The sequence below is a fragment of the Diplotaxodon limnothrissa genome, linkage group LG13 (assembly GCF_057381915.1).
Source record: "Diplotaxodon limnothrissa isolate DT_005_m linkage group LG13, D_limnothrissa_male_GT1.1, whole genome shotgun sequence".
In the NCBI taxonomy this organism is placed as follows: domain Eukaryota; kingdom Metazoa; phylum Chordata; class Actinopteri; order Cichliformes; family Cichlidae; genus Diplotaxodon; species Diplotaxodon limnothrissa.
Genome location: NC_140608.1, coordinates 13182148 through 13207832, shown reverse-complemented (window position 1 = coordinate 13207832; position 25685 = coordinate 13182148). Strand labels below are relative to the sequence as shown.

Genomic DNA, 25685 nt, shown 5'->3' with positions numbered 1-25685 from the left:
TGTTTAACCTGAGTAGCGAGAGACGGCGGTGGGTTTGAAAGCGATTTGCCGGGAGTCCGGTGTTCTCACGGGCTCTAGTGGCGATCGTGGCTCAAGAGTTGGGAGTTCGCCTTGTAATCAGAAGGTTGCCGGTTCGAGCCCTGGCTCGGACAGTCTCGGTCGTTGTGTCCTTGGGCAAGACACTTCACCCGTTGCCTACTGGTGGTGGTCAGAGGGCCCGGTGGCGCCAGTGTCCGGCAGCCTCGCCTCTGTCAGTGCGCCCCAGGGTGGCTGTGGCTACAATGTAGCTTGCCATCACCAGTGTGTGACTGGGTGGATGACTGGATATGTAAAGCGCTTTGGGGTCCTTAGGGACTAGTAAAAAGCGCTATATAAATACAGGCCATTTAGTGAGCCTTGAACCCCGGCTAGCTATCGAGCTGGTGGGTAACAGACGTCTCCGAAAACGTCGGAGCGCTTTTGAAAATATGTGGTGTCTTGATAAAGTTACACAGTTACATTCTCGCCTGAAAATATGTTAAACGTTTATTTTGTGACCCAGAAAGAATAATAAGAGTAATATTAAAACTAACTAGCAGCCACACTATGAATTCTGGGATAGGTTGGGCCACGAAGTATACACCCGACCCATCCTTCAAATCTGGGGAAATGAAGGGTGCGTTTGTCGGACGCATTTGTCGGAGTCTTCGAATTTGGACAGCATTCGTCGTGTCGCTGTAACGTAATCTGCCTAGAAATGTGGGCACAGGAGGATGCGGTTCTTGAATTTGGACACAGATACGATACCGGACACAGCTTCTTCTTCAGGGGTTTAACGGCAGCTGGTATCCTTGTACGTGCAGTGCTGCCATCTTCTGTTTCAGTCCGTTATTACACTCTTAAATCCTACTACTTATTCCTGCGTCTTTTGGGATCTTACAAAGCTTCAAACGACGCATCGACTATTAAATCAGTTGTCGACGTTTTTGATAGTCGACGTAATCGTGACTAGTCGACTAATCGTGGCAGCCCTAGAACCAATAGCCCCAGAACTCAAACCATTTACTAATGCCTGATTTACATAATTAGGCAGAAATTAACTGCCATGTCTACACCACTCTTACTGATCACTCAAAGTACTTTATAATAACAGCCACATGTAACCACACATTTATACAGTGCTTTATCTATACACTACAAGCACTTTAGGCACCTCATAGACACCCATGAGGTACATAAATTTAGAATCACCAATTAACCTAATGTGCATGTTTTTAATCTGTGTGAGGAAGGAACTCATTGGAAATCCTGGCAGGAGCAGGGAGAACATGCAAAGCCCAGCTGGGATTTGAGCCAGGAACCTTCTTGCTGTGAGGCGACTGTGCCCCAGAACCACAGAAATCTCCAGCGGTTACATATAACAGGAGATGGTGAATTATTGACAGGGGATGCTGATACTTCAGTGCACATTCAGCTGTTGTTTGCAGTTAAAACACATTGCAGTTTGATTTGTTTTGTACAATATGCATAATTTGATGCCAGTAATGCTTCACTGCTTAGCCCTCTTAGGTCCTTTGAATCTGTGAGTTTGTGGCGTGTCCTGACTGTTGTGAGAACCTAAGTCCCTGGACAAGCTTTGAAGTCGTGCCACTTGGTTTCTCTGGGTGAAAAGAAATGCTGACTTTGCCCCCCCCCCTGTTGAAAGCAATGCCAATCAAATCCTACCAAGGGCACACAATGGCCTCCTGGAGAAACCAGAGCTCATTCATGCATTAATTTAACCTGCCTAATTTAGAATATCACTAATACACCTGAAGAGGATAAAAACTCATCTGCTTGCTCCCTCCTGTCATTGGTTCTGAAGGACCTCTTCCAAATGGCATCTACCAAGGGTAATCATTATAATGAATTCATGGCTTTGTCTGTTCTTTTGGCTGTTTTCCCTTTGTTCATTCATTATCCTCTCATCTCTCTCTGTTGCCACGCAATAATGTAATTCTTTTAATGCACCAATGGAATTTGTGTGTACCTCTCTATAAACACGTATGCATGTGTAAGTGTGTGTGTGTGTGCACCATTGTGTGTACACACAATCATATGGCAACCATGCCTACTCAGCATGTCGCACTAGCAACAACTTAAGTAAGGCTTTTCCTGTGTCATTGTTAGAGGATCTGAGGCCCTCATGCTGCTGTGCCTGCCTAGTGTTTGTGTTTGCATTTGTATCACTGTGTACATAAAACAAAGGACCTGCTTGCCTTTCCCTTCTAACCCTTCCCAGGGCGAAAATTATTTACAGATTTATACATACCAGCTTCTAAAACCTGAAAAACAGACGTGTAGGACTTAATATATGATTGTGTGTTTGTGCAAATCTTTGTCCTATATCTACTGACCAAACTCAGAAGGTCCAGGAACAGGTTAAATCCATGAAAGAAGCTGCAAGGCTGCAGGGGACACTTTAGTTGCTGAATAGAGATTTGAAGATTTGCCCTCCTTCCTTGGATGAGCGAAAGGGGTGAAAGAGGGAATGACCCCGTGTCCCCTCATGCTGACCAACCACTGCTAGCTTGTAAATTGAGTCCATGTGGGTTTATGGGTGTGGTGTCGAATAGTGCACATTTCCTTCCAGGATTGAGATTGTAGATGTTACATAACTCGGCATGTGTGTGAAATGAACTTTGAATGAGAATTCATTGTGTCCTTAAAATAGCCTCACCCATGGGCTCTTAACTGTCCACAAAGGAAGCGTGACAGCTGTAAACATGCATTTCTGTTTGTGTGCGTTTGAAGGAGAGAGCACGCAGAAGAGAGCGCGGAAAGTCGCTGTGCAGGCATTTAGTTACAGTGTTTAGCTTGCAGATGTGCTTTTGGAAAAGGGATCAGAGTGATATGTGAGTAGCCTCAGGGGTCTTCTGATTATGAGCCATACTGCGCCTCCTCTCAGGTAATGCAGACTTTATAGTTTCAGGGTTTTCTCCAAGGAAAATATTCCATATGGCCTTGGATCCAAATGCTAAAGTGGGTGTTTGCATAAAGGTTACTGCTGTTCATTCTGAGTATCCTAATGTTTGACATGTGTTAGTCTTTTAGGCTTTGACCTACACAAAGAGGTGTTTAACTGATTGTTTGACAGGTTGTGTATATGTGGGCTGGATGTGAAGCAAAGGGGCAAGTTGAAGCGTAGAGTCATGTTTTCCCATTTCCCATAATTGTTACCTCTCACTTCAGCATATCCAACACCACCTCTGGGATGGTAAAGCTGTCTTTTTTTGTTGTTTTTTTCTCTTTTTTTGTCCCTGACACAATGAAGATGATCAGTAGAAAGTCAAAACTTTAGTAAAGAAGCCAAAAAGAGAAGAAACTCCCTCATACTTTTGCCCTTCATCAATGGTCTGTAACTTTTCCATGCAATTGAGAGACAAGTTTACATTATCGTCTGCTGTAATGGTAGTAATGACAAGTGTTGGCAGCAATGCTTGGCACTGCTCCATCACTGGGCTGGACTCCAGTGGGTCAGCCTCCACATGTATCAGAGACAGTTTACGACTGCGGTGCCGAATGACTTTCTTTACGTCGCTTGCTGTGCATGTGTACTGTAGCTTGGGGTGATTAATGTCCAGGCTTCTTTTTCCTAATGAGAGCTGGGCAGCTCGTTAAAGAGGAAAAAAAAACACACGGGACACTTAAAGAGCTGAAAATTAAGGGCGTGGTGGAATATCGTTAGAAGTTGTCGAGCTTTTTGTCGAGTGGAGTGGCAGCTGGAGGAGGAGGAGCGGTCTAAAAGCCTGAGACGCTTAAAGGAGATGAACTTTCTGGTTGCATTTTTTGACCTGTATTTTTTTATAGGAATCTGCAAATTTTTTTCTAAATTGCATCACATTGTCTTGTGAATTGAAACCAGAAGGCTTGCATAATCAGATAAGAGCATTTTTATGTCTGCTACACCCAGAGGGAACACTGGGGAATGTAGGACAGCTGTGTTACATTGCTTTTACCTGCTAAAGGGGCCTTAGCAACACATGCCAAGTGATAGTAACATGATAACGGTTGGCAGCTATGTCTTGTACACAAACAAGCGTAGGAGACGTAGTTGTGTTTGGTGTAACCTGTTTAGCAGTGTGGCTTGTTGATGTTGTTGCAGCGTTAAACCTGTTAGACTACTGGTCACATTCAGAGGAGAGCTCAACCACAACCATCTCAATGAATAACACCAAGGAGCTATTAACATTTATTCTAAAGATTTTTTTATTTGGGACGTGAATTTTTCTCAATGATAATCACCCAGGTAAGACTTCCCTCAGTCATAACTCTTTATGCACTTTGCTATTGGTTTTTTCTTTTGCACATCTTTAATCAACCCTAAATGAAGACACGGTTCAGATGTTATGCTTTGGTTCTTTTATAGTAAAACACTAACATGCATATGTTCAGGTTTAAGGTGGGTCAGTGAATAACTGATTAAAAACAAAGCTTTCAAGAGCAGTGCACTCACTTTACTGTGTCCTTTCAGTCTTATGTTAAAGATTGAAAGACTGCCGCATGTCCGCGCTGGTTGTCAGCATGAATTGTGCAGCTGCAAGCACTAATCCACATTGTGATTAAATAGCTGGCAATATGCAAGTTGTTGTAGTGTTGACAGGGTTTTCACAGTTACTGCCAGTGTGGAGATATTACTTTGTGGGGACGAAATTTGCTTCAGCACACCGCACTCACTCCTCGTGCATATTTCAAGTGTGTAGTCTTCGTCTGTGCTTGTTTTACAGTGTGTAAGGAAGCGTTTGGGGAAGACAACTTATTAGAATCTTACGTGTTTTTTTGTCACGTGTTCATAGATATTAACACTGAATTTTCAGCTACTTCAGCTAAAGATATAACACTTACACACTTATCTGCTCAAAGACATTTAAGATATTTACTCCTTGGTATTATTCCAGCGTTTGCTACGACTCCCAATCTGAGACTAAATCAGAAAACTTTCCTGAGGGGATATGAGGTGAGAATACATAAAATGATATTCATCATAATTTAAATGTAAGATGTTCTTTGCATTTTCTAGATGCAAATACTCAAGCAGCATAAATGCACATGGCAGTATTTCATGGCTGCAGTGGTACACCACAGCAAGTGTTCAGTAAATGTTGTGTTGAAATGTTGAGGATAAATGCAAAAATGATGAACTTATCAAGCTGCAGAAAGGGGCTAATATATATGAAGCCACACCATGCAGCAGTTTGACTGTGATAAGTGTAACTGACAAACTCAGTGACTGTTGAACTTTGCAGTGAGATAAAAAACAGCCCTTCGGAGCCATGACTAAGATTGCAATTCTTGAGTACACGTTTCAAAAAAGTGCATCAAAAGTGTAAAAATTCCCAAGTCTCTTATATAATCAAGTCATTTCCCATATGGTTTGTCTTTTAGGCTCAAAGACAAACCATTGGTGTAACATCCTACTCAGTAATGTTTGAAATTATGACACGACTTAGTGCTAAATCCATCAATATGATCGGATCTTCCGCCACAGGTTATGTTTGCGCAGCTGTCTTATCTTTTTGGTTGAACATGTTTACTGCAGGCTGGATGCTACACTGATATAGTTTTTATTGTTTTGACTGGGCTGCGCTGAACTATATCTGCTCCCACAATCAAGCCCATGGCTGAGGTTGGTTGCTAGATTGTTAACAGCAGGCACTGGCTCTGGCTACCTTCATGTTTCCTTGTCCTGGGTTGAACTCAGCTTCTTGGCCACATGGTTACCTTTAAAAGAGGCAAAGTTACTAACCACGCTTTTCCTGAGTGGGGTTGTTTAGGAAAGGATTTAGGGGTGGATGAACAAGACAGTCATTTAGAAATTATAGATGGTGCAGCAAATTATTCGCCTATGCTTGCAGTACTGTGCAAAAGTCTTGAACCATCACTCATTTCTTCATATTTTGCTAGGAAAATGTAATATCTGTGCAGCAATTTATTGAAACATCTAGAAAAATACAGAATGTAAAGTATGTAGCTCACCTATCTTGCAATATTGACTTTCAAGTTCTAAAGAACTTGAAAGTCAATATTTAATATGACTACCCTTATTCTTTAACACAGCCTTAACTCTGTCAGGAAAGCTTTCTTGACATTTTTTAAATACTAGGAATATTTCTGCAGGCTTCTTGAAGGACATTCAAAGCTCTTCTTTGGATGTTAGCTGCCTCTAACATCCAAAGTGTGCTTCAGTAATGGTGAGGTCCAGGCTCTGGGGAGGCCAGTCCATGACTGATAATGCTACACTGGGTGTTTTATATCCAGGTATAGTTTTGTTGCAGTAGCAGTGTGTTTGGGATCATTGTCATGCTGAAAAATAAAGCCAATCAAATGCTTTCCAGATGGTATTGCATGGTGGATCAAAATCTCACTGTATTTTTTTAGAGATGGCTGTAGACGCTTACCGTTGTATCTCTCTCCGGACCTCCTGATGACAATTTGAACCAAAAATTTGCAATTTGAATTAATCACTCCATAAAATCTGTTGGCACTGGCACAGTTCTTGTGTAATTTGGCATATCTCAGCCTTTTCTACGTGTTTCCCTTCCACTGAGGCCGTTTGTGATGAAGCCTCAGCAAACAAGAGATGGATCAACTGAAAGTCCAGATGCATCAGGTCCATCAGATCTTTGCTGGACTTCTTTCCAGTTTCTTTAGGACATGACTTTTCTAAATCTTCAACTTGTCCACTTTCCTAAAACATTTCTAAGATATGCCAAGTTTAGCTCTTTGAGAATCACCCTGCTGGAGCCAAAATACGATGCCCATTAAACTGTTATTTTTGGCATTCATCATTCAACTAAAGAAATGGGGGAAAAACAGAAGCTTTTTATGCCAGGCTGCTATCAACAAAGTGCCTAAAGATATAGTTTGCTACTCCAAAAAACTGGTTCATCCCTTGAGTTAGGTGCTTTTTTAATGCTAGGTGAATGATAAAACAAGCAAATAAAACAAAATATTCTTCTAAAAATGGCCAGGTGCAAGGGCTGGAGTGAAAATGAGTGAAAAAGTAGTCAGTTTCCAAAGAAAAACTTGTCCTGGAGATCTATTGAGATTGCTTAAGACGACAATTACAAGAAACTCTGACTTCTTGTGTGCAAAAATATAAAGGAATGAGGAGTCACTCCAGACTTTTGCAAAGACTGTGTCTTGCTTCATCCTGTGTCTGATGATGACAGAATGCAAAACTTCCTTACAATGATAAATCACGTCTTAAACCTCAAGGGGCACAAAAGCACTCGCTGTCCAGTGTAACTGTCATGTGATGGTGGTTTTTGCTTATCATTATAAGCATTTTTGCTTTTAGCAGTATTTCAGCCCCATGTAAGTTAAAGGTGCCAACTAACTTAAACCTGTGATTAGTTTGACAGTTGTGAGTAATCTTTATTTACTGTTAATTATATTTTTGATTAGCTGATGAACTGCTTTGTCTGTAAAATTCTGAGAATAACCATTAAAAATCCCCAAAGCTTAATTTCAGATCTGGTTATTTGGCAAGATCAGTTGAAAACGCAGAAATAAGAAGCTTGATAATCCAGGAGCAGCAAATGTTGTTCTTAATTTTGTTGTTAAGTTGACTAATTGAATAATGGATTAATCATTTTAGTAGTTGCACAATCAACTCTGAGGTAGTCCTGTGTTGGTGAGCTCTGTCCAACTGATCCAGATCCAGCACTATCCATTCCACAATTTGCTCCAATCCCTGTGCGTAGGGCTGGAGTAGCCCACATAGGGGATCCTTTGTTTAGGAGAGTCTAGGCATGGAAGATAATTTACAAGCCGCTAAGGTCCTCACGCCATTGGCTGATGAGGCTCTGTCTGCGTCTGCAAAAGGCATCCCATCTGTGTGTGTGTCTGTATGTCTGTGTATGTGCGGTGAGTGTGTGCGCGCCTGCTGTAGCAGTGCTTTGCTACGGCGGCTAGTCATGACACCCAGGAGCTTGCCCTGCGTACGGCTACTGTAGCCAATGTTTTCTGCAGGCTGGAGGCAGGCAAAGCAAGATGGCCACCAATACCTTTTAGGGATATGCTGCCTAAACCGGAGGGGCTTCCTCCGAGGACAGATAAGGTAAAGACAACCATAGTCTTCACCCTGAGTTCTTTTGTCTTACTGCAAGATAGGTCAGCTACAGTGGAGCTCATCTAGAGGTATACGCCGTTGTGTCTCTCTCTCCTCGCCACCCTGGATTTAGCTGACCAGGAGTGCTTTATTTGGACGCCTGTTTTGTTATTGTCCCTTTCACTGAGGACCTGGCCTTTTGTGTGTGAGCACTTGTCTTGTCTTTTCCAGGTGGGTTTAAGGGCTGGGACAACAAAGTTAGCAGCAAATGGATACAAGAAAGCCCTCGTCTTTCCTTTTATTGCATGCCTTTATTTAAGCCACTGTGCTGTATGAAGAGTCCGTTTGCTTCCCCTTTTCTTTCTTGCAGTGTTTTGAACAGCCATATTTCTGCACCTGCTGTTTTCTGACTGCTTAGCAGAAAAGTGGAGTGCTTGTAAGCCTTGGGTCGTAACTTGGCAGGTTTTACTTGTTTGGCTACAGTAACAGTATTATTACTGTGCGGTTTTTGTAGGAAAGGGTCTCGCTGTTAATGACGCCGTCTTAATCTCTATAATTTTATAGTTGATTAAGCTCGTGCTCTTTTTCACCGCTTTTCTCTTTAGGTAGTATGTTTTGTGTGTAGACGACATTATATTGAGCTCAGCGCAGACAGGAAGTACTCAATGAATGAAGGAAATTCTCACATGTTCAGAGAAACACATATAAACCACTACTTACGCTCTGACTCAGGAAGGAAGCATGTGTTTTTTCAGTGTGTTAATGTCAGGGTGCTGTGAGGTGGCAGGCTTAACGGTATGATTTCTGCATACCCACAATGTGGCAAAAGAAAATCGGAGTATTCACTTTTTTGTTGTAGCAGTTCATACGATGTCTATGTATAATGTGTTTTCTGTGCATGTGTGCGTGTTTTTGTCTGTGGTCTTGCGTTACAAATAGATGCACACTACTTCAAACCTCCTTGGAGACCCAATTTGCTCTCTTTGGAGAGACAGAGACACAGGGTTGCTACGATTCATGTAGTAGTGACACTCTGTTGCCGCAGGTCTCTGAACGGGTGTTTGTGTGTTAAGAACTCACCCTTAGCCACTCTTGGATATGTTTTATTCATTCCGAAAGCTCTGACAAGCTCCGTAGTTAGTCACGGTTTGTCTAACACAAAAGAAGAAGAGTGTGTTTGCAAGTGACTAACCCGGCGATATACCCAACAAGCACAAAGACGCAGCACCAGCACATCACAGTCCGAGCTCCCTCCAGAGACCCAGTGGCTAAATGAGAACACATGACTTTGCATTCGCATCCTGCTTTTAAGCTTTTTGCTTTTACAAGGATAAATGTAAAATAATTAAAAGCAGAGGCTGCACTTTGATGTCTGCTTCGGATCATAAACAGTTGGATGCACAAACGGATGCACACGCGCACACACATGCATGCCGACGTGTGTGTCTGGTGCAGTGCTGGAAGGCAGCCAGTACTGCTTTGTCATTGAAAGCAGTTTATTGTGACATGCTGCTTATTCTTGCACTGTGCCCCATCTTCTTCACTCCTCTTTTCTTTCATTGGCCCATTTGTGCATTCAGTGCAGAGCGGTTATCTCATATTCTTGCATTGGCAGCTTTGGTGTTGCCTCAGCCTGAGCTTGAACTATCTGTTGCATCAGCGGCGTGTTTCTAGTAGTCAGACACAATCCTGACAGCCATGGGGAGTTCAGTGGACTGAGGAGTAACTGCAGCAAACCAGAGAGTGATCAGGAGTACCACATCACTGAAAAGACCTGGTGATCATTTAGCTTTCCCATGTTAATCACAAACAGCTCCGTGGTCACTGCAATTTACTCTTGAGTTGTCAAATAACATTTAACCTGTGCTTAAAGGAGAAACTCCAGCTTCAGCAAAGTTAGAAACTGAGCCAAAGACAAAAGCTGTTCTGTGTATTTTTAGTACTGAGAATGGAAAAAATAATTGGACAAACAGGCAAGATGCAGTCAGGAGACCTTTAGGTCATTTATAAGGCCCAGTTGGAAGATGTGTGCTTGTATGCAAATCAGAAATGTAAGATTGTAAGAAAGAACTTCACACACCTAAAACTCTTGTCTTCACACTGCTGTTGCAGAAGATAGCTCAGCATCTGTATTCTCTCTGACCTCTGTGTGCCTTTTATTCTTCCAGCTATAGCTTTGGAACAATGCCTAATCTCCTATTTTTCAGTGTCTTCTTCTTTACAGATGCCACTTTATTGCATGTAAGGTGTCACTGTATGCTTTTGATGGTTGAAAACAATGTTCCCTTTTTGTTCGGGATTTCTGAGAATCTTTTAAGTGAACTGGTACCAGCTCCAGATTTAGGCTGATTCTGAGCACATTTTAAGACTTGAAGGATTGTTGTGTTTTATGAAAAGCGGTTAAAAAAAATGTCAGTATTGTGTTACCGCTCCATTAGTCGAGCAGGTTTTTTTGTAAAATAAACATAAGGTTTATGGTTCATTTTCCACAGGTATTCCTGTGCAGTCTATAAAACTCCCTTCTCCCATACATCGTTCTGTTTGTCAAGTGCAGTAAAAATAGTGCACTAATAGTGTGCCAATCTAAATCTGGTGCACGTCCAGTGGAAACGGAGGGAACAAAGAGCACATGTAGGTGATAAACACAAGTGTTTTTTGTTTGGTCTGTGGGTTCACAGGAGATCTGGTTTATATTGATGTACTGCTTAATTGAATTCTGCGATTCAATTAATCTTACCCAGCTAGTCTATCTTCCTACCAGGCCAAATCTTAAATGCCCTGAAAAGTCTACATTAATTGATTTGGTTTTAACAAATGTACCTCATAAATTCTCTTCACTTGGTGTTTTCTGTAATGACCTAAGTGATCACTGTGTTGTTGCTGTTTGCAGAAATGCTAAAATTCCAAAATGTAAGCCACGCATAGTGTGCAAAAGGAATCTTAAACAATTTAATGAACAGGCTTTTCATCATGATTTGTCATTAGTTAATTGGGAAAAAATCGGACTATTACCAGATGTAGAGCTAGCTTGGACATATTTTAAGGAAAGTTTTATGGGAATTGTTAATAAACATGCCCCCTTACGGAAAGTTAGAATTAAAGGTCGAGAAAATCCTTGGTTTTCGCAGACACTCGCAGATAGCATACACAAGCGTAATAGAGCATGGGACAAGGCGAGACAAACAGATACTTCCACTGATTGGTCTGTTTTCAAACAGCTTAGAAATAAATGTACTTCTCTTATTAAAAAGGCCAAATCTGAATACTTTTTGTCTGTCACCACTGAGAACCTCAATGATCCACAGAAATTTTGGAAAGTAATCAAGTCTTTTTCCGCCAATAAAATGACTCAAACCTTTCCTAAATCTGTTGTAAAAGATTCAGTCTCAATTAATGATAAAACTGAAATTTTGAATTGTTTTAATGAACACTTTCTATCAGTGGGTTCCTTGTTTGCTTCTGCAGAAACTTTTTTAACAAATACTTGCCCAGAACTCTCTATGTTTTCTGGAGACCGTTTTAACTTTGTACCTTTTAGTGTTTATGAAGTGCATAAAGCTTTAAAGGCTTTGGATCACAGAAAATCTCCTGGTCCAGACTTGATGGAACCTTATTTTTTGAAGTTGGCAGCTGATTTTATTGCAGAACCACTCTCAATTCTATTTAATTTTTCAATTAAAACCAAAGAAATTCCAGCGGTTTGGAAATCAGCTTTCGTTTTGCCTTTATTGAAAGGAGGTGATCCATCGGTGTTGACTAATTATAGGCCAATATCAAATTTGTGTGTTTTATCCAAAATCCTGGAATCTCTAGTTTGTGACCAGTTGAAAGAGTTTTTGTACTCTAATGATATTGTCTCCAAATTTCAGTCAGGCTTCAGGAAAAAACACAGTACTAACACTGCCACTATGAAAGTGATAAATGATATTATTGTGGCACTTGATAAGAAATTGTACTGTGCGTCACTCTTTATTGACCTCTCAAAAGCTTTTGACACTGTTGATCATGCAGTCCTAAAAAACAGACTGCTCAGCCTTGGATTGTCAGAACATGCATTAGCGTGGTTCTCAAATTATCTGAAAAATAGAACCCAGTGCATTAAACTTGAAGGTCTTTGTTCTAAATTTGTTGCTGTCCACAAGGGGGTGCCACAGGGCTCAGTTTTGGGTCCCCTTCTGTTCCTTTTATATATCAATGACTTGGGTCAAAATGTCTCAGACACAAATTTGCATTTTTATGCTGACGACACAGTTATTTACTGTTATGGATCATCTCTTGCTCAGGCCATTGAAACTTTACAGAAAGCCTTTGTTGCTTTCCAGCATTCACTTATTCAGCTAAAATTAGTTCTCAATGCTGACAAGACTAAGCTAATGTTGTTTTCCAAGTCAAAGAAGGTCCCGGAGCCTATTCCAGTGGTGTCCACCCTTGATGGAAATGTCATAGAGATAGTTCATGAATATAAATACCTTGGTGTCTGGATTGATGACTCCTTCACCTTTAAACCACATATAGAGAGACTAGTAAAGAAACTGAGACTTAAACTTCGTTTTTTCTTCCGTAATAAACAGTGCTTTTCTTTTGCAGTAAAAAAACGTCTTGTCACTGCAACCTTTTTATCTGTGTTAGATTATGGTGACATTCTGTATATGAACGCTTCTTCTTCATGTCTTCTAATGTTGGACACGATGTATCATGCTTCCTTGAGGTTTATTACCAATTGTAAATACCTGACCCATCACTGTGATTTGTACTTAAGAGTAAAATGGCCTTCTTTGGCCATTAGAAGACAGGGGCATTGGTACACTTTTATTTACAAAGCTATGCTTTGATTGCTGCCTCCTTATATTTGTACTTGGGTCACAAGGACAAATAGTGGTTCTTACTCCTTGTGCTCAAATGATCAGCTGCTGTTGTCTGTTCCCCTTGTCCGCACAGAGCTGGGTAAGAAAGCCTTTGTCCACTCTGCGCCTTTTTCATGGAACATGTTACAGAAAGACTGGAAACTAACTGAATTGTTGTCTTTAAATGTTTTTAAAACTAAACTCAAAGGCCTACAGGCTGCCTCAATAATGTGTAATTGTTTTGTGTAATTTTAACTTTGTTTGTTCGTATGTATTTGTCTTGAAATGTGCTGCCTCTTGGCCAGGACTCCCTTGAAAAAGAGGTCTTTGATCTCAACGGGACATTCCTGGTTAAATAAAGGTTAAATAAAAATAAAAAAACTGCTGCTGCTGCTTACTCTTGATCTGTCAGTGCACATCACCTGCTGTAAAACACATTAAAACCAGTTGATGTGATTTACTGTAATGGATGTTTATGCCAGGTAAACAGTCATAAAGAACATACATCCAGCTGCACTGTAGTATGTACAGCACACTCAAGTGAGTTTAACATCCTTTTGTCAGCTGAGATTTGGCACATGATACTGATTTTTTTTTTTATATATCTTTGTCACATTGAAACATTTTTCTTCCACAGCTAAAGGCTTTAGTTCTGATTTGATATGCAGCTAAAACAAAGAACAGCTTGTCTTCAGTGGATCATATGTTTATTCAAGATGTTAAAAACTAAGGATGGCTTTCATATTTTCAGTTGCCAGCTGTACAGTGCTGTGTAAAAGTTCCTACAGTTCTAATAACCTTGAAAGTCAATACTTGCTCTGACCACCTTTATTCTTCAACACAACCTGAACTCTCAAGCTTTCTTCTAACTTTTTTAAGTAGTCTACAGGAATAGTTCTCCAGGCTTCTTGAAGGATATTCAAAGCTCTTCTTTGGATATTGGCTGTCTTTTTGCCATTGTCTGCCAAGATGATCCTACTGCTACAATAATGTTGAGGTCTTGGTCAGGAGGAGGCCAATCCATGACTGATGTTTTTTTTCCATCCCAGTATGCTTTCACTACATTGACAGTGTGTTTGAGATCATTGTCATGAGGAAAAATGAAACCATTGCCAATCAGATGCTTTCAAGATTGTTGGATCAAATCTGACAGTACAAAATCCTATCAGTTTGAGCCATGAAATTACCTCCACCGTGTTTTAACCAAACCAAATATTTGGATTAATTACTCGTTAAGTTGCCAGTTCTTGTGTAATTTGGCATACCTCAGCATTTTCTGTAAAGTCTGCTTTCTTAACATTGGCTTCTTGACAGCTTCCAGTTAGATTATTTCTGATGATGCCTCAATTAGCAGTAAACAGATCAGCTGATGCATCTCTCAGGTCCTGTGTCAGATCTTTGCTAAATTTATTTCCACTATCATAAGGATATGACTTTAAGATACTTCTTGTCTGCTGGACTGACTCTTGAGCATGCCAAGATATGCCCATTTTTCAGATAATATAAGGAAACTAAGGAAATGGGAACAAATGACATGTTTGTCCAACAGGCCCCCACTAACAAAATGTCTGAAAATACAATAAAATTGCTTTGGGTTTTTTGTGTGCGTTTTTTTTTTTTTTTTTTTTCCAAAGTTGTCTGGTATGTGTAGACACAGCACCGATTGGTCCCTTGAGATAGGTGCCTTTTTATGCTTGAATTATTCACAGGGGAGTGGTTCACTAAACAAAAAACATGAACTGAAAGTGATCAGGGTACAAGGACTGGGCTAGGAAAGAATGAAAAAGACGCCCTTGTCCTAAGAAAACTGTGAAAGACCTTCAGAAAGACATGAGTACTACTGCTCAAGATGCCTTTAAAAAGTTACAATAAAGTCTGGCTCTGTGGAAGCAAAATATAAAAAAATGACTGACTTTTTCAGAGTAGGGCAGCCACAAACAATTATTTTGATAGTCGACTAATCAGATCATGCATCCATTGGACGTAAAATTTACAGCTTATTGCACCAGCATGCATCTGCTCTTATATAACTATCATTAGCTTACAGCTTTAAGTGTTTAAGTTATGTGCTAACTAAAAATAAAGACAAGATGATAGTTTATTCAATTTCAATGAAATTTGCAGATTGTTTCGGTGAAGTTGAATAAACTCCTTGCTATCTAAATATAACAGGACACCGGAGTATATTCTCGAGCATCTCACACTTCTGATAATCAGCTGTCTGCTTGACGTTTATTCAGCTGTGTAAAAACTATAACTTTAATCTCAGCCAAACTGATTTACTCAGGAACAAATAAAATTATAAAAAAAACTAAACAATAACATTTTTAAGTTATCTAAGTGACTTATATATGTTTAACCTGAGTAGCGAGAGACGGCGGTGGGTTTGAAAACGATTTGCCAGGAGTCCGGTGTTCTCACGGGCTCTAGTGAGCCTAGCCCCCGGCTAGCTATCGAGCTAGTGGGTAACAGACGTCTGCGAAAACGTCGGAGCGCTTTTGAAAATATGTGGTGTCTTGATAAACTGAGCAGATATTTGAGGTTTACACAGCTACATTCTCCCCTGAAAATATGTTAAACGTTTATTTTGTGACCCAGAAAGAATAATAAGAGTAATATTAAAACTAACTAGCTGCCGCCATTGTTGGAAACAGAGCTGCCCACAAGAGCTGGGCTGCACTATGAATTCTGGGACACAGCTTCTTCTTCTTCGGGGTTTAACGGCAGCTGGCATCCTTGTACATGCAGTGTTTCAGTCCGTTATTACACTCGTAAAACCTACTACTTATTCCTGCATCTTTTGTGATCTTACAAAGCTTCAAACGATGCGTCGACTATTAAATCAGTCGTCGACGATTTTGATAATCGACGTAATCGTGACTAGTTGACTAATCGTGGCAGCCCTATTTCAGAGTACTCTTTGCATGTTCTCGTAGAAAGTGCTTCCAAGCAGCATGAATACTACAGTAGCAAACACACTTTACTCAAAGCCTTAAAACGTCTCCAGATAGTATAGGTTGTGGAAATAATTATCTGTGTACTAAACAGGTTGTAGTAGAACATGTTTAATAATGTTTTTGTGGGTAATCCATACGCCACGGTTGACCTTTGTATGATCACAGTTCATGAAGGTCAGGCGGTGCCGTAGCTACTGTGTGTAAGACCCACAGTGGGTTAATCCCTCTTAACAATGCACAGGGGCTATACTGTAATGTCAGGCCAGCTGTGTGGATAATCACGTGTGCATGCACACACATGCATACCCAGGAGCACACATTCAAGCCCAGGACAAACACAACACGTACATACATGTTGCACACATACCCTCAGTGACCCACTGGAAGTAGCGCAGCTGGATGACTCCAAATGTTTACTTGTTGGCTCTTAGCTACTGGGTCCATTGCTCTCAACACTCCTGAGCTCTGATATTAATTTAGTCGTTATCGAAGCCTCAACTGCGAATTATCTTAGTTTAACTTTTTATTAGCTGTGTTTAGAGGTCAGATTTGGCAAGATTTGTGAAAAAGGAGATTATTTGTTTTCCCAATGCCATAATATTTTCCACAGCCTTGATAGTGGCTGCAGCAGATGCTCGTGCCACGCTGAGAGGCAATCTGCTGTGCGCTGTGCCGTGACTGTTTAGAACAAGCTGATTCCCTGTGTACTGTGAGAGCTTGAGTCACCTCTCTCTTCTTGTTTCTCTCCGTGTTTCAGGTGGTTCCAGAAAGTGGGTTGGTAAATGGCACAGGCAAAGCACAGATGGATGACACCCACATGGCAGCAGAGGAGGATGAGGGGGAGGAAGGCCACATACCTCATACACAGACTCCCCCCATTACCCACTCACTCACCCACGACCAGGTCTTGGACCAAGGTGTACGGCCAATACTTATTAAAGGAGAGCCCGGGCTGGAGCTGACCAGCACTGCACCACTTCACCAACAAGTATGCTCTTCTGTGACTTTTCAGAATGGTTCTGCTGCAAACCTGATAAAACCTAAACCTGGTGCTAATATGACCACTGTGTCTGCTTTGAAACGGACTACAATGGCATTGGAGCCTCAAAGGAATATCATAGCTGCAGTTCCTAAAGACTCTGAGAATGGACCCATGACTCCTCCAGATGACTTGGCAGTTCCACTAAAGAAGATAAAACAGGAGGAGCCATGGGTGTGGATCACTGAACAGACCACCACGCAGCTGAGTGATGAAGATGAGGTATGTGAGGACCCACTGGCTACGCTGGCAGCCGTTGTGTGTCTTTCTGTCACTGAGAGGAAGGGCCTGGAGGAGAAACTCTTCAGCTCTCGTGCTTCCATACTTCACTCCATCAAAACAGAGGCACCAGATTTGCACTTTGTGAGAAAAGAGGACTTGTATCTGAAAAGCACTCCTGTTAATCTGCAAAGCACTCCCCCACCCATTAAAAGTGAGCCTCTTCCAAGTGTCTTGTTACCAAGCGTGCAATCTTTGGCAGAGAGGAGAAACCTTAGTGTTGATCAGGCTATCGCTATTGAGGCCTTGACTCAGCTGGCAGCTATACCTCAAAGCACACCAGGGTCCATTAAAACTGAAAGTAAGTGTGAACATCCCATTTCTACTGCTGTGCCATCATCAGCCTCGAGTACAAATACAGTCCTGCAAGAAGCCAAACCCGCAGTAGCTTTTGGCTACAACAAAGTCTCTGTCATCAGCTCACCACTACACCAGATGTCAGTTATACGACCTCCTGTGGCCAGACAAGGGAATGTCATCCAGCGCTCCAACGGGTTGAGCATAAACAAGCTGCAGAGTCTCTTGGAGGCGAGTTCACACAGTGATAAAACAATCTCCAGGAGGTCAGAACAGGATTGTGGTGCTTTTGTCATTAAGTCTGAATTCAGTTATAAAACCCCCACTGATGTGAAGTTTAGTAAGGATCATGAGCGTCTGTCTATGGAGGGTGGGGTTGTTGCTAAAGTGAGTAGAAACAGAGATGAAGAGGAAGTGGCAGCTCAGCTGGCAAATTTAGCCTTCATCATCCAGTCCCAGCACAACCAGCAGTCAGAGAACAATCCTTTGAAAGGAGCGCCTGTTTCAGCTATCAAATACAACTACAAATCCCAGCAGCCCCCCAGTCAGAAAACACCTGTCAGGAAGAAAACAAAAGCTGCGCCTTCCAAGCCCAGAAAGAAGAAAACTGATGGATTAAATCAGCGCACGCCAAATAGAGAGACGCTGTACAGGAGCAGAAACCAGAAGAATCCCTTGCAGGGTAAATCAGGACTTCACCACAAGAAAAACCTATTTCTGCCTCAGGCTCAAATTGATCTGAAGAGATACTTGGCTGAGGCACAGGAGGAGAGGAAGCAATTTATCCATCAGATTAACACTCAAAATATATCTCATTTAGGGCATGAGACTCAGAACTATAGCACTCTCACAACGTTCAACCACATTTCTGGTCAAGAAAACCAGCCGTGGTCCCTTTCCAAAGGTCCACTTCACCAACATAATCCATGCAATGGTTACGCTGCAGGACCAGAAGAGTACGAAAAGCATTTGTTATCTCAGGTAGCGCAGCCCTGTGGTGGGCTGCAGCACGGTGCTGATCCTAACACCAGCCCAGCCAAATCAGCTTTTCTCAGCCCTACGTCTGGGCATCATGGTCTGGCTAATGGCTTCTCAGGGGCTCACCAGTCCCCTCCTCTAAGTCAACAAAGCTACTACAAGCTGGAGAGTTCAGGACCTGTCACTGTCCTGTCTACAACCACTGATGGGAGTCAGGGACACTCTGCGGACTCAACTCCATCCAAGAACGGCATCAACAGTTTTCTGGAGTCTCCCTCAAGTTTTCTAGATACCCCTACCAAGAACTTGCTCAACACACCTTCCAAAAAACTGGCTGATCTTCCATCCTGTCAGTGTGTGGGTGAGTTGCTTCTGTCTTCACTTCAACTTTTTAGTGCATGTGTTTCCATCACATTAAATTTGAACCACTTTGAAATTAAACAGACTAATGTACATGTTTTCCTCTGGCCTGCAGAGTTGTTTATAAAGCTGAGTAGCTGTTGCTGGTGAGATTTGCCCAGATTGGGCGATAACAGATAGAAAATATACAAATGACTGCCTTCTCTACGTCTAATGAAATTAGATTGCAGTCACACTATGGTCAAAGCATTAAAAAAGTCCATTTTAAAACTCAGCAGTAAAGTCTTTATTGTGAGTCACTCAATTTAGAACATTTTTTTAATCAACTAGACAACAAGTTGTGTGACAAATTCCTTTCTAACAGAGCATTAAAAGATGAGAGCCATCTAGTTCAATTATATTCAAGTAAAGTGAGACATCAGAATGAAAGAGGTGATATCTTCTAAACTGAGCAGCTTACACCAAAGCTTAGTATCACTGCAGGCCAGAGGGAAACATGTGTATTTGATTTTAGGGTGAGCCGTCCCTTTAGAGTTTTCTTTTTAGTGAGACTGCTGGTGTTTGACCTCAAACTGACTTTTTTCTCTCACTCTGACTCAAACATACACTCACACACACATACACTGTGTCCTAATTCAACAGCCAAATCGAGCATAAAAGGCTGCATTTCTCTGCCATATTTGGAGCAGGATTTTGAATGTTTTGTGGAGGGTTGTTGACTTATTATGATGCATTTCAAAAGACCTCCAAGGTGATGAACCCTAAACTGAAACTGAAATCCAGCTACATTTAGTTTGTATTTCAACATTAACCTGATGTTTTTATTAAAAATATCAAACAGGTTGTCTGTGTTTCTCTTTAAACGTGCCAGCAACGCATCAGTGGAATGCTATTTGAAGAAGTTGCTCCAATATTCATTGTTGTCTTTCACAGACCAGATCATTGAAAAGGAAGAGGGCCCTTACTATACTCATCTTGGGGCAGGACCCAGCGTCGCTGCAGTGAGGGAACTTATGGAGAACAGGTAGAGTGACTACAGCGGCGTTGTTTACACGCTGTGGGGTGTGTTTACTACCACAGCTTACTAGTAAACCACAGGCTTGGTGGAATGGGGCGGGATCACAACCATGCTATGTCATTAAAAGGAAGCACTGCTGAGATAGCTCAACACACACACAGCATGCTGAAACAGGAAACCCCTCTAGCTCAGACGAGGGGCCCGTAAAGCAGGATGACAGCTTGTTTAAATACAACTTGTCCATTTGACAGCTACACTTAACGTATATTTTCAGCTTGGCTGGTAAAAATGAAATAGTTTAGTCTCTGGTCTAATTAGCTCTTTTGGACACATACCACTGCTCACTGTTACATTATACGAACCTTTGTCATTCACTAAAAGACACAAAGGGTTTATTTTGAAATGCTGTGAGGTTTTTGTGTTGTCAGTTGCTCTCAGGAAGGGTTAAGCTTCCTCATGTGTAATATATAGCATATTGCCATCCATACATGCTAGATATGGGCTTTTTGAGCAGAAATACTATTGCCCAACATCCAAATACTCTAACCACATCTCGCCTTTTTTCAATCCAATGCTTGGTAGTTGGTTGCGCATTTTACTATTTTTCTTGTAAGTCGGTAAACAGCTTTTAGTTTTATTACCTCCACCTTCTGGCAGTAATAACGCATTACATCCTACCAGATTTTTGTTAGAAATGAGGGAAGATACAGCATCCCAAAAACATTAAGGGAGTACTTGTTCTCTGCAGTTTAACAACAAGTCAGTTAAACTTTAGGGATGACAGTTTGGTTCAGTTAGGAAGCATGAACCATTGTGAACCCATTTCACCTACTTCAGTGTAAATGATCATGAACGGGAGGTCTCGAGATGCACCGTTACCGTTACCCTCTCCTTATCCCTCCACACTGTTGTTTTTCTTTTTGCTTGTGTCCTTGTTATTGCTGCTACCATGAAATGGTACCTGCAGGCAGCTAAGTTTCTTCAGAATGCCGCATCCAAATGTGCTGTCACAGGAAGGTTTGCTGTGTCTCAAGAGTGAGACAGCTGGACAAGGCTGTAGAAGGGCATCAACCCAACAACAGGATCGCTGTCTGCACCTTTCTGCCAAGAAAACCAGGAGGAGCACTTCCAGAGTCCGACAAAAATCACCTCCTGGGGCTAATCATTTGCATGTTTCTGAGGAAACTGTCACAAGCAGGCTCCACAAGGGTGTCGTCAGGGCTCAACGTCCTTTAGCCGGACCCACGTTCACAGATCAGCATAGTGCAGCTTAACTGGCGTTCACCCATGAACACCAGAACTGGCAGGTCTGTCAGTGGCATCTTGTTCTCTTGGCTGATGAGAGCAGGGACATGAATTTCACATAGAGTGCATGTGACAGAAGAGAAAGAGTCTGAAGACACCGTAACAAATGCTGTGATGACGGCAACGTCAAACAACACCAGTGCGATTTGCACCAAACTAAATGCATTCATAGTGGTTTATACTTCCTAACTGAACAGAATGACCCTGAAGTTTAACTGATGTTGTCTTATTTTGTGATGAGTGGTGTATATTTTAAACAAAAAATAGTTGTATGAACTGTTACATTTTTTAAATATTATTCTAACTTTCAGAAATTATGCCGATGACTTTTATATGCTCTTTTGTGAAGAGCACAGACTCATCATTTATTGTGTGTGTGTGTGTGTGTGCGTGTGTGTGTGTGTGTGTGTGTGTGTGTGTGTGTGTTTTAGGTATGGTGCCAAAGGAAATGCAATAAGGGTGGAAGTTGTTGTTTACACTGGGAAAGAAGGCAGGAGCTCCCAGGGGTGTCCAATAGCTAAATGGGTATGTGGCTGGTGTCTGTGTCCTGAATGTGTCTGCTGTAAATGTAAACATTGTTGTGAGCCAGTATATTTAGTGTAAGAAATGAAAGGCAGCCTCTGATTTATGCTTTTATCACCACCATGGCAAAACCTTAGCTGCCGCCAACTGTGTAACTAAAGTTTAAACATAGCGAGCAGTCTGAGACAGCGTACTTCCGCTATGGCTGCATAAACCATGGCATGAACTTTAGAGTCTTTAGATCAAGAAGGATATGTGGATTAGTTTGTGTTTTCTTTGTCTTGAACAGCAATTTTTCATGTTTCAGTTTTATTGGTATTTGTTTAGATATGACACAGAATGTTCGTCCAGGTATTCCTGGACCCAGTACCAGACCTTAATGTGGATCAAGTCAAAAAGTTAGCCACCTCCGGTACAATTTTCACATGAATCCATCCATAACTTCTTGATAATTTCTTCTAACAACACAAACAAACAGACAAACAAAAACCATCTCCGTGTCAGAGGCATTAAATTGCAAATTTATTCACAACATTTTCTGCCTAGTCTGGTGGTATGGCAGGTCACTTATAGTGATCTATGTAGTGAGCTTAGTGTATTCGTCTGTGTTGCAATTCAAGTTTCAAATGTGACTGACGCTTGTGTATTTATAAATTAAATGTCCTCTGACAGGTGATCCGGCGTGGCAGTGAAGAGGAGAAGCTGCTGTGTTTGGTCCGCCACAGGCCAGGGCACCACTGCGACTCGGCAGTGTTGGTGATCCTCATCCTGGCCTGGGAGGGAATTCCTCGGCCGGTGGCAGATCACCTATACCAGGAGCTGACAGAGACCCTCTTTAAGTACGGCTCCCCCACCAGCCGTCGTTGTGCGCTCAACGAAGAGTGAGTACCCCTTCTTTTATTTCTCCATAACACTTCTTTTTCCCTCTTTATTTTTCATTTGTTATTTCCCGTTTCTTTACAGTCGCACATGTGCGTGCCAGGGTTTAGATCCGGACACCTGCGGAGCTTCATTTTCCTTTGGTTGCTCCTGGAGCATGTACTTCAATGGATGCAAATTTGCACGCAGCAAAGTTCCTCGGAAGTTTCGCCTGCAAGGTGACTACCAAGAGGAGGTGAGAGAGTGTGCTTTTTTAATTTACAGCAGCAAACAATGAGTGAGCAGTACAGCTTACAGCAAAATCTGAGAGAAAAATCGTCTCTTATTATTTAGGTCAAGCTAGTAGTTTTTTGAAGGTTTGCCTGCTGATGAACCATGTTGGATATTACAATAAGAGTTAGAAGTAGGTTCCTTTGAACAGTGTTAGCTTTTATTTTCAGGAGTTGAAGGTAGAAAACAACCTTCAGAGTCTTGCCACCGAGGTCGCTCCCCTCTACAAGAAACTGGCTCCTCAGGCTTTCCAAAACCAGGTATGAAACGGGAAACAACCACATTCGTCTCTGGTAATCCTTTGCTCTCCTGGGCTTGACTTAATTCAGCGGAAGTGATTTTCAGTTAATCTTTTTCCTTAAATTTCCATACAGTCTCACTCCAGGCTACTTCTGGGACCTGTTTATTCTACGGACTCTTAAGAGTTTTAAGAAATCTTTCCTTAGTGTCCTGTTTTTTCGGGTCTCACAGGTGGAATATGAGGCGGCGGGGGGTGAATGCCGGCTGGGCAAGAAGGAGGGACGTCCTTTTTCTGGGGTTACAGCTTGTGTGGATTTCTGTGCACACGCTCACAAAGACACTAGCAACATGAATAATGGCAGCACCGTGGTAAGCAAGCTTAAGAATGCGATACCATGTAATTTACTCCTACATGGTGCATCTAAATTTGAAGGTCAACAGTTTTTTGTTTGGAAGTATTAAACCGATCCTGTTTGGCTGAAAATTTAGCTTTTTGGCTTTGGGTTGGTGTTTTTTAGGTTTGCACTTTAACCAAGGAAGACAACCGTGCAGTTCGTAACATGCCAGAGGATGAGCAGCTCCACGTGCTGCCACTTTACAAGATTTCTGACACAGATGAGTTTGGTCACGCTGAGGGCCAGATGGCAAAGATCCAAAGTGGTGCTCTTCAAGTTCTGTCTTCGTTTCCTCGAGAGGTGAGTGAACCAAAAAGGATCTTGTTTTGTTGTGGGTCAGTGTGCAGTGTTAACATGCTTTAAATAATTCAATTTTGGTACATGTCAGGTTCGTCTGCTGGCAGAGCCGGTAAAATCAGCCCGTAAGATCAGACAAGAGGCTCGCCTTAAGGCTCAAGCAGAGCGACTGGAGAAGAAGCTCGGGGTGACTCCTCTCACTCCTGGAAAAGTGAAAGTTGAAAGCCCCAACAAAGGTAGTACATTCACGCCACTGGTCATTTAAGATTTATAGCTGTTTTAATAGAACCACATTAAAATATATGAATTTTCTTCCAACAAAACAAAAGCTGGATACAACAGCTCTTACAGACCTGCTAGTGTGGAAAGGTACCTACCAGAGAAGAATCAACCCTGCACTTATAACCAGATCAGCAGCTACCCCACTGTGGGTCCAGGAGTCAACCCGCAGAGGGAGGTCATCTCACCCAACACCCATGGCCTGCCTGGCCTCCAGTTTGGACAGAATGGCTCAGTTCTCAGTTACAAGACAATGAGTGATACAGTGAATGGTTATTCTCCAGCATCTGGTGACCAGTGTGCTCCGACAGAGTGTATACCTCCACGTAACACACCTGCTGACTATGATGGTGCTTTTAAAACTGAGCCCAGAGAGGTGCACTCTTCTCCTCAGCACAAACCTCTTCCCAGTGGGAGCGCTCCTCCTCCCTCTCCGTTCTCCCCCAGTCCAACGTCTGAGGGCCTCTTCAGCCGGCTCAATGGGCTCCATGGGTCTGTGGGAGATGTCATAGCAGAGGCTAGGGGTCATGGCCTCCCACCGATGTCTCCTCTCTCCTTCCCTGTACAAACTCCACCATTTGAACCAGATGAAGTGAAGCAGGAAGAGGTGTGGTCAGACAGCGAACACAACTTCCTCGACAGCGAAATAGGCGGAGTCGCCGTGGCCCCGTCGCACGGCTCCATCCTAATCGAGTGCGCGCGGCGGGAGCTCCACGCCACTACTCCAGTCCTCAAGCCAAATCGCAGCCACCCCACCCGCATCTCTCTAGTCTTCTACCAGCATAAGTCTCTAAATGAGCCGGGCCACGGGATGGCTATGTGGGATGCCAAAATGGCCAAGCGGGAACGGGACAGAGAGGAGGAGGCTGAGAGATTGAGGCTGGAGGGCAGCCTTAGTAAAGTTGCTGGAGGGGTGGAGGGAGAGGAGGAAAAGGGTGAGGAGACAGAGGAGGCGAGGATTATGAATGTCCCCACACGTAAGGCATGGACTCTCCCAAGGGACGGGGTCATCACCGCGTCCCCGTATGCTCTTACCCAAGTGACGGGTCCATACAATCGCTGGTCTTAGTCAACGTGTTTTAAACCTTGACATTCACACACACACACACAGAAAACTCCTACACCCTGTGCTTCTGCCTTACCTCAGACAATTTTAAACTGCTACTCTCATTTTTATTCTTTTTTTTTTTCATCGAGCTTTTCTTATACCTGTTCACTTTGCCCTTCTTCGTCTCTTCCTTCAGAGCGATGAAGAAGACCAAAGGTTGTCGGCTTTTAACTGTGAGTTTCGGTGTCGGTTTTTATTGTAAAGAGATGGTGCTTTGAAGCATTTAAAATACATTTTTAAACTGGTTTTATATACAGAACAAACAGAAAAAAAAGATGTGATTATTTATTCTGATCATAACGATTTATATTTAATTTCTGGTGTAAGCCTGTTTACTGCAAGATTTCTACGATGACCTGCATTATGTGTTCAGATTTTATGTTGTACAGTAGAAATTTACTTTTTATTTCAGCCAGTAATTCTCTTTTCAGAAGATGAATCTCATTGGCTTTTTTTTTTTTTTTTTACATTGGTGCCATTCTCACTGTAATCTTTATTAAGCAAACTCATTACATCACATTATGTAGAAAACAAGACTAATATTCTG

General features: G+C 42.1%; 1 protein-coding gene across 2 annotated transcripts in view; it reads left to right on the top strand.

The window, feature by feature from the left end:
* Positions 1-25379, top strand: part of tet1 (tet methylcytosine dioxygenase 1) — a 40637-nt gene extending 15258 nt beyond the window's left edge. For both annotated transcript variants that reach the window (XM_085369875.1, XM_085369873.1), the window contains exons 3-12: positions 16630-18826; positions 19759-19849; positions 21580-21673; positions 22343-22551; positions 22634-22784; positions 22990-23079; positions 23291-23428; positions 23578-23754; positions 23843-23987; positions 24081-25379. In XM_085369875.1, the coding sequence (XP_085226001.1) occupies positions 16630-18826; positions 19759-19849; positions 21580-21673; positions 22343-22551; positions 22634-22784; positions 22990-23079; positions 23291-23428; positions 23578-23754; positions 23843-23987; positions 24081-25099 (4311 nt within the window). In that variant the 3' untranslated portion in view covers positions 25100-25379. The remainder of the gene's footprint in view (positions 1-16629; positions 18827-19758; positions 19850-21579; positions 21674-22342; positions 22552-22633; positions 22785-22989; positions 23080-23290; positions 23429-23577; positions 23755-23842; positions 23988-24080) is intronic.
* Positions 25380-25685: the final 306 nt, after the last annotated feature.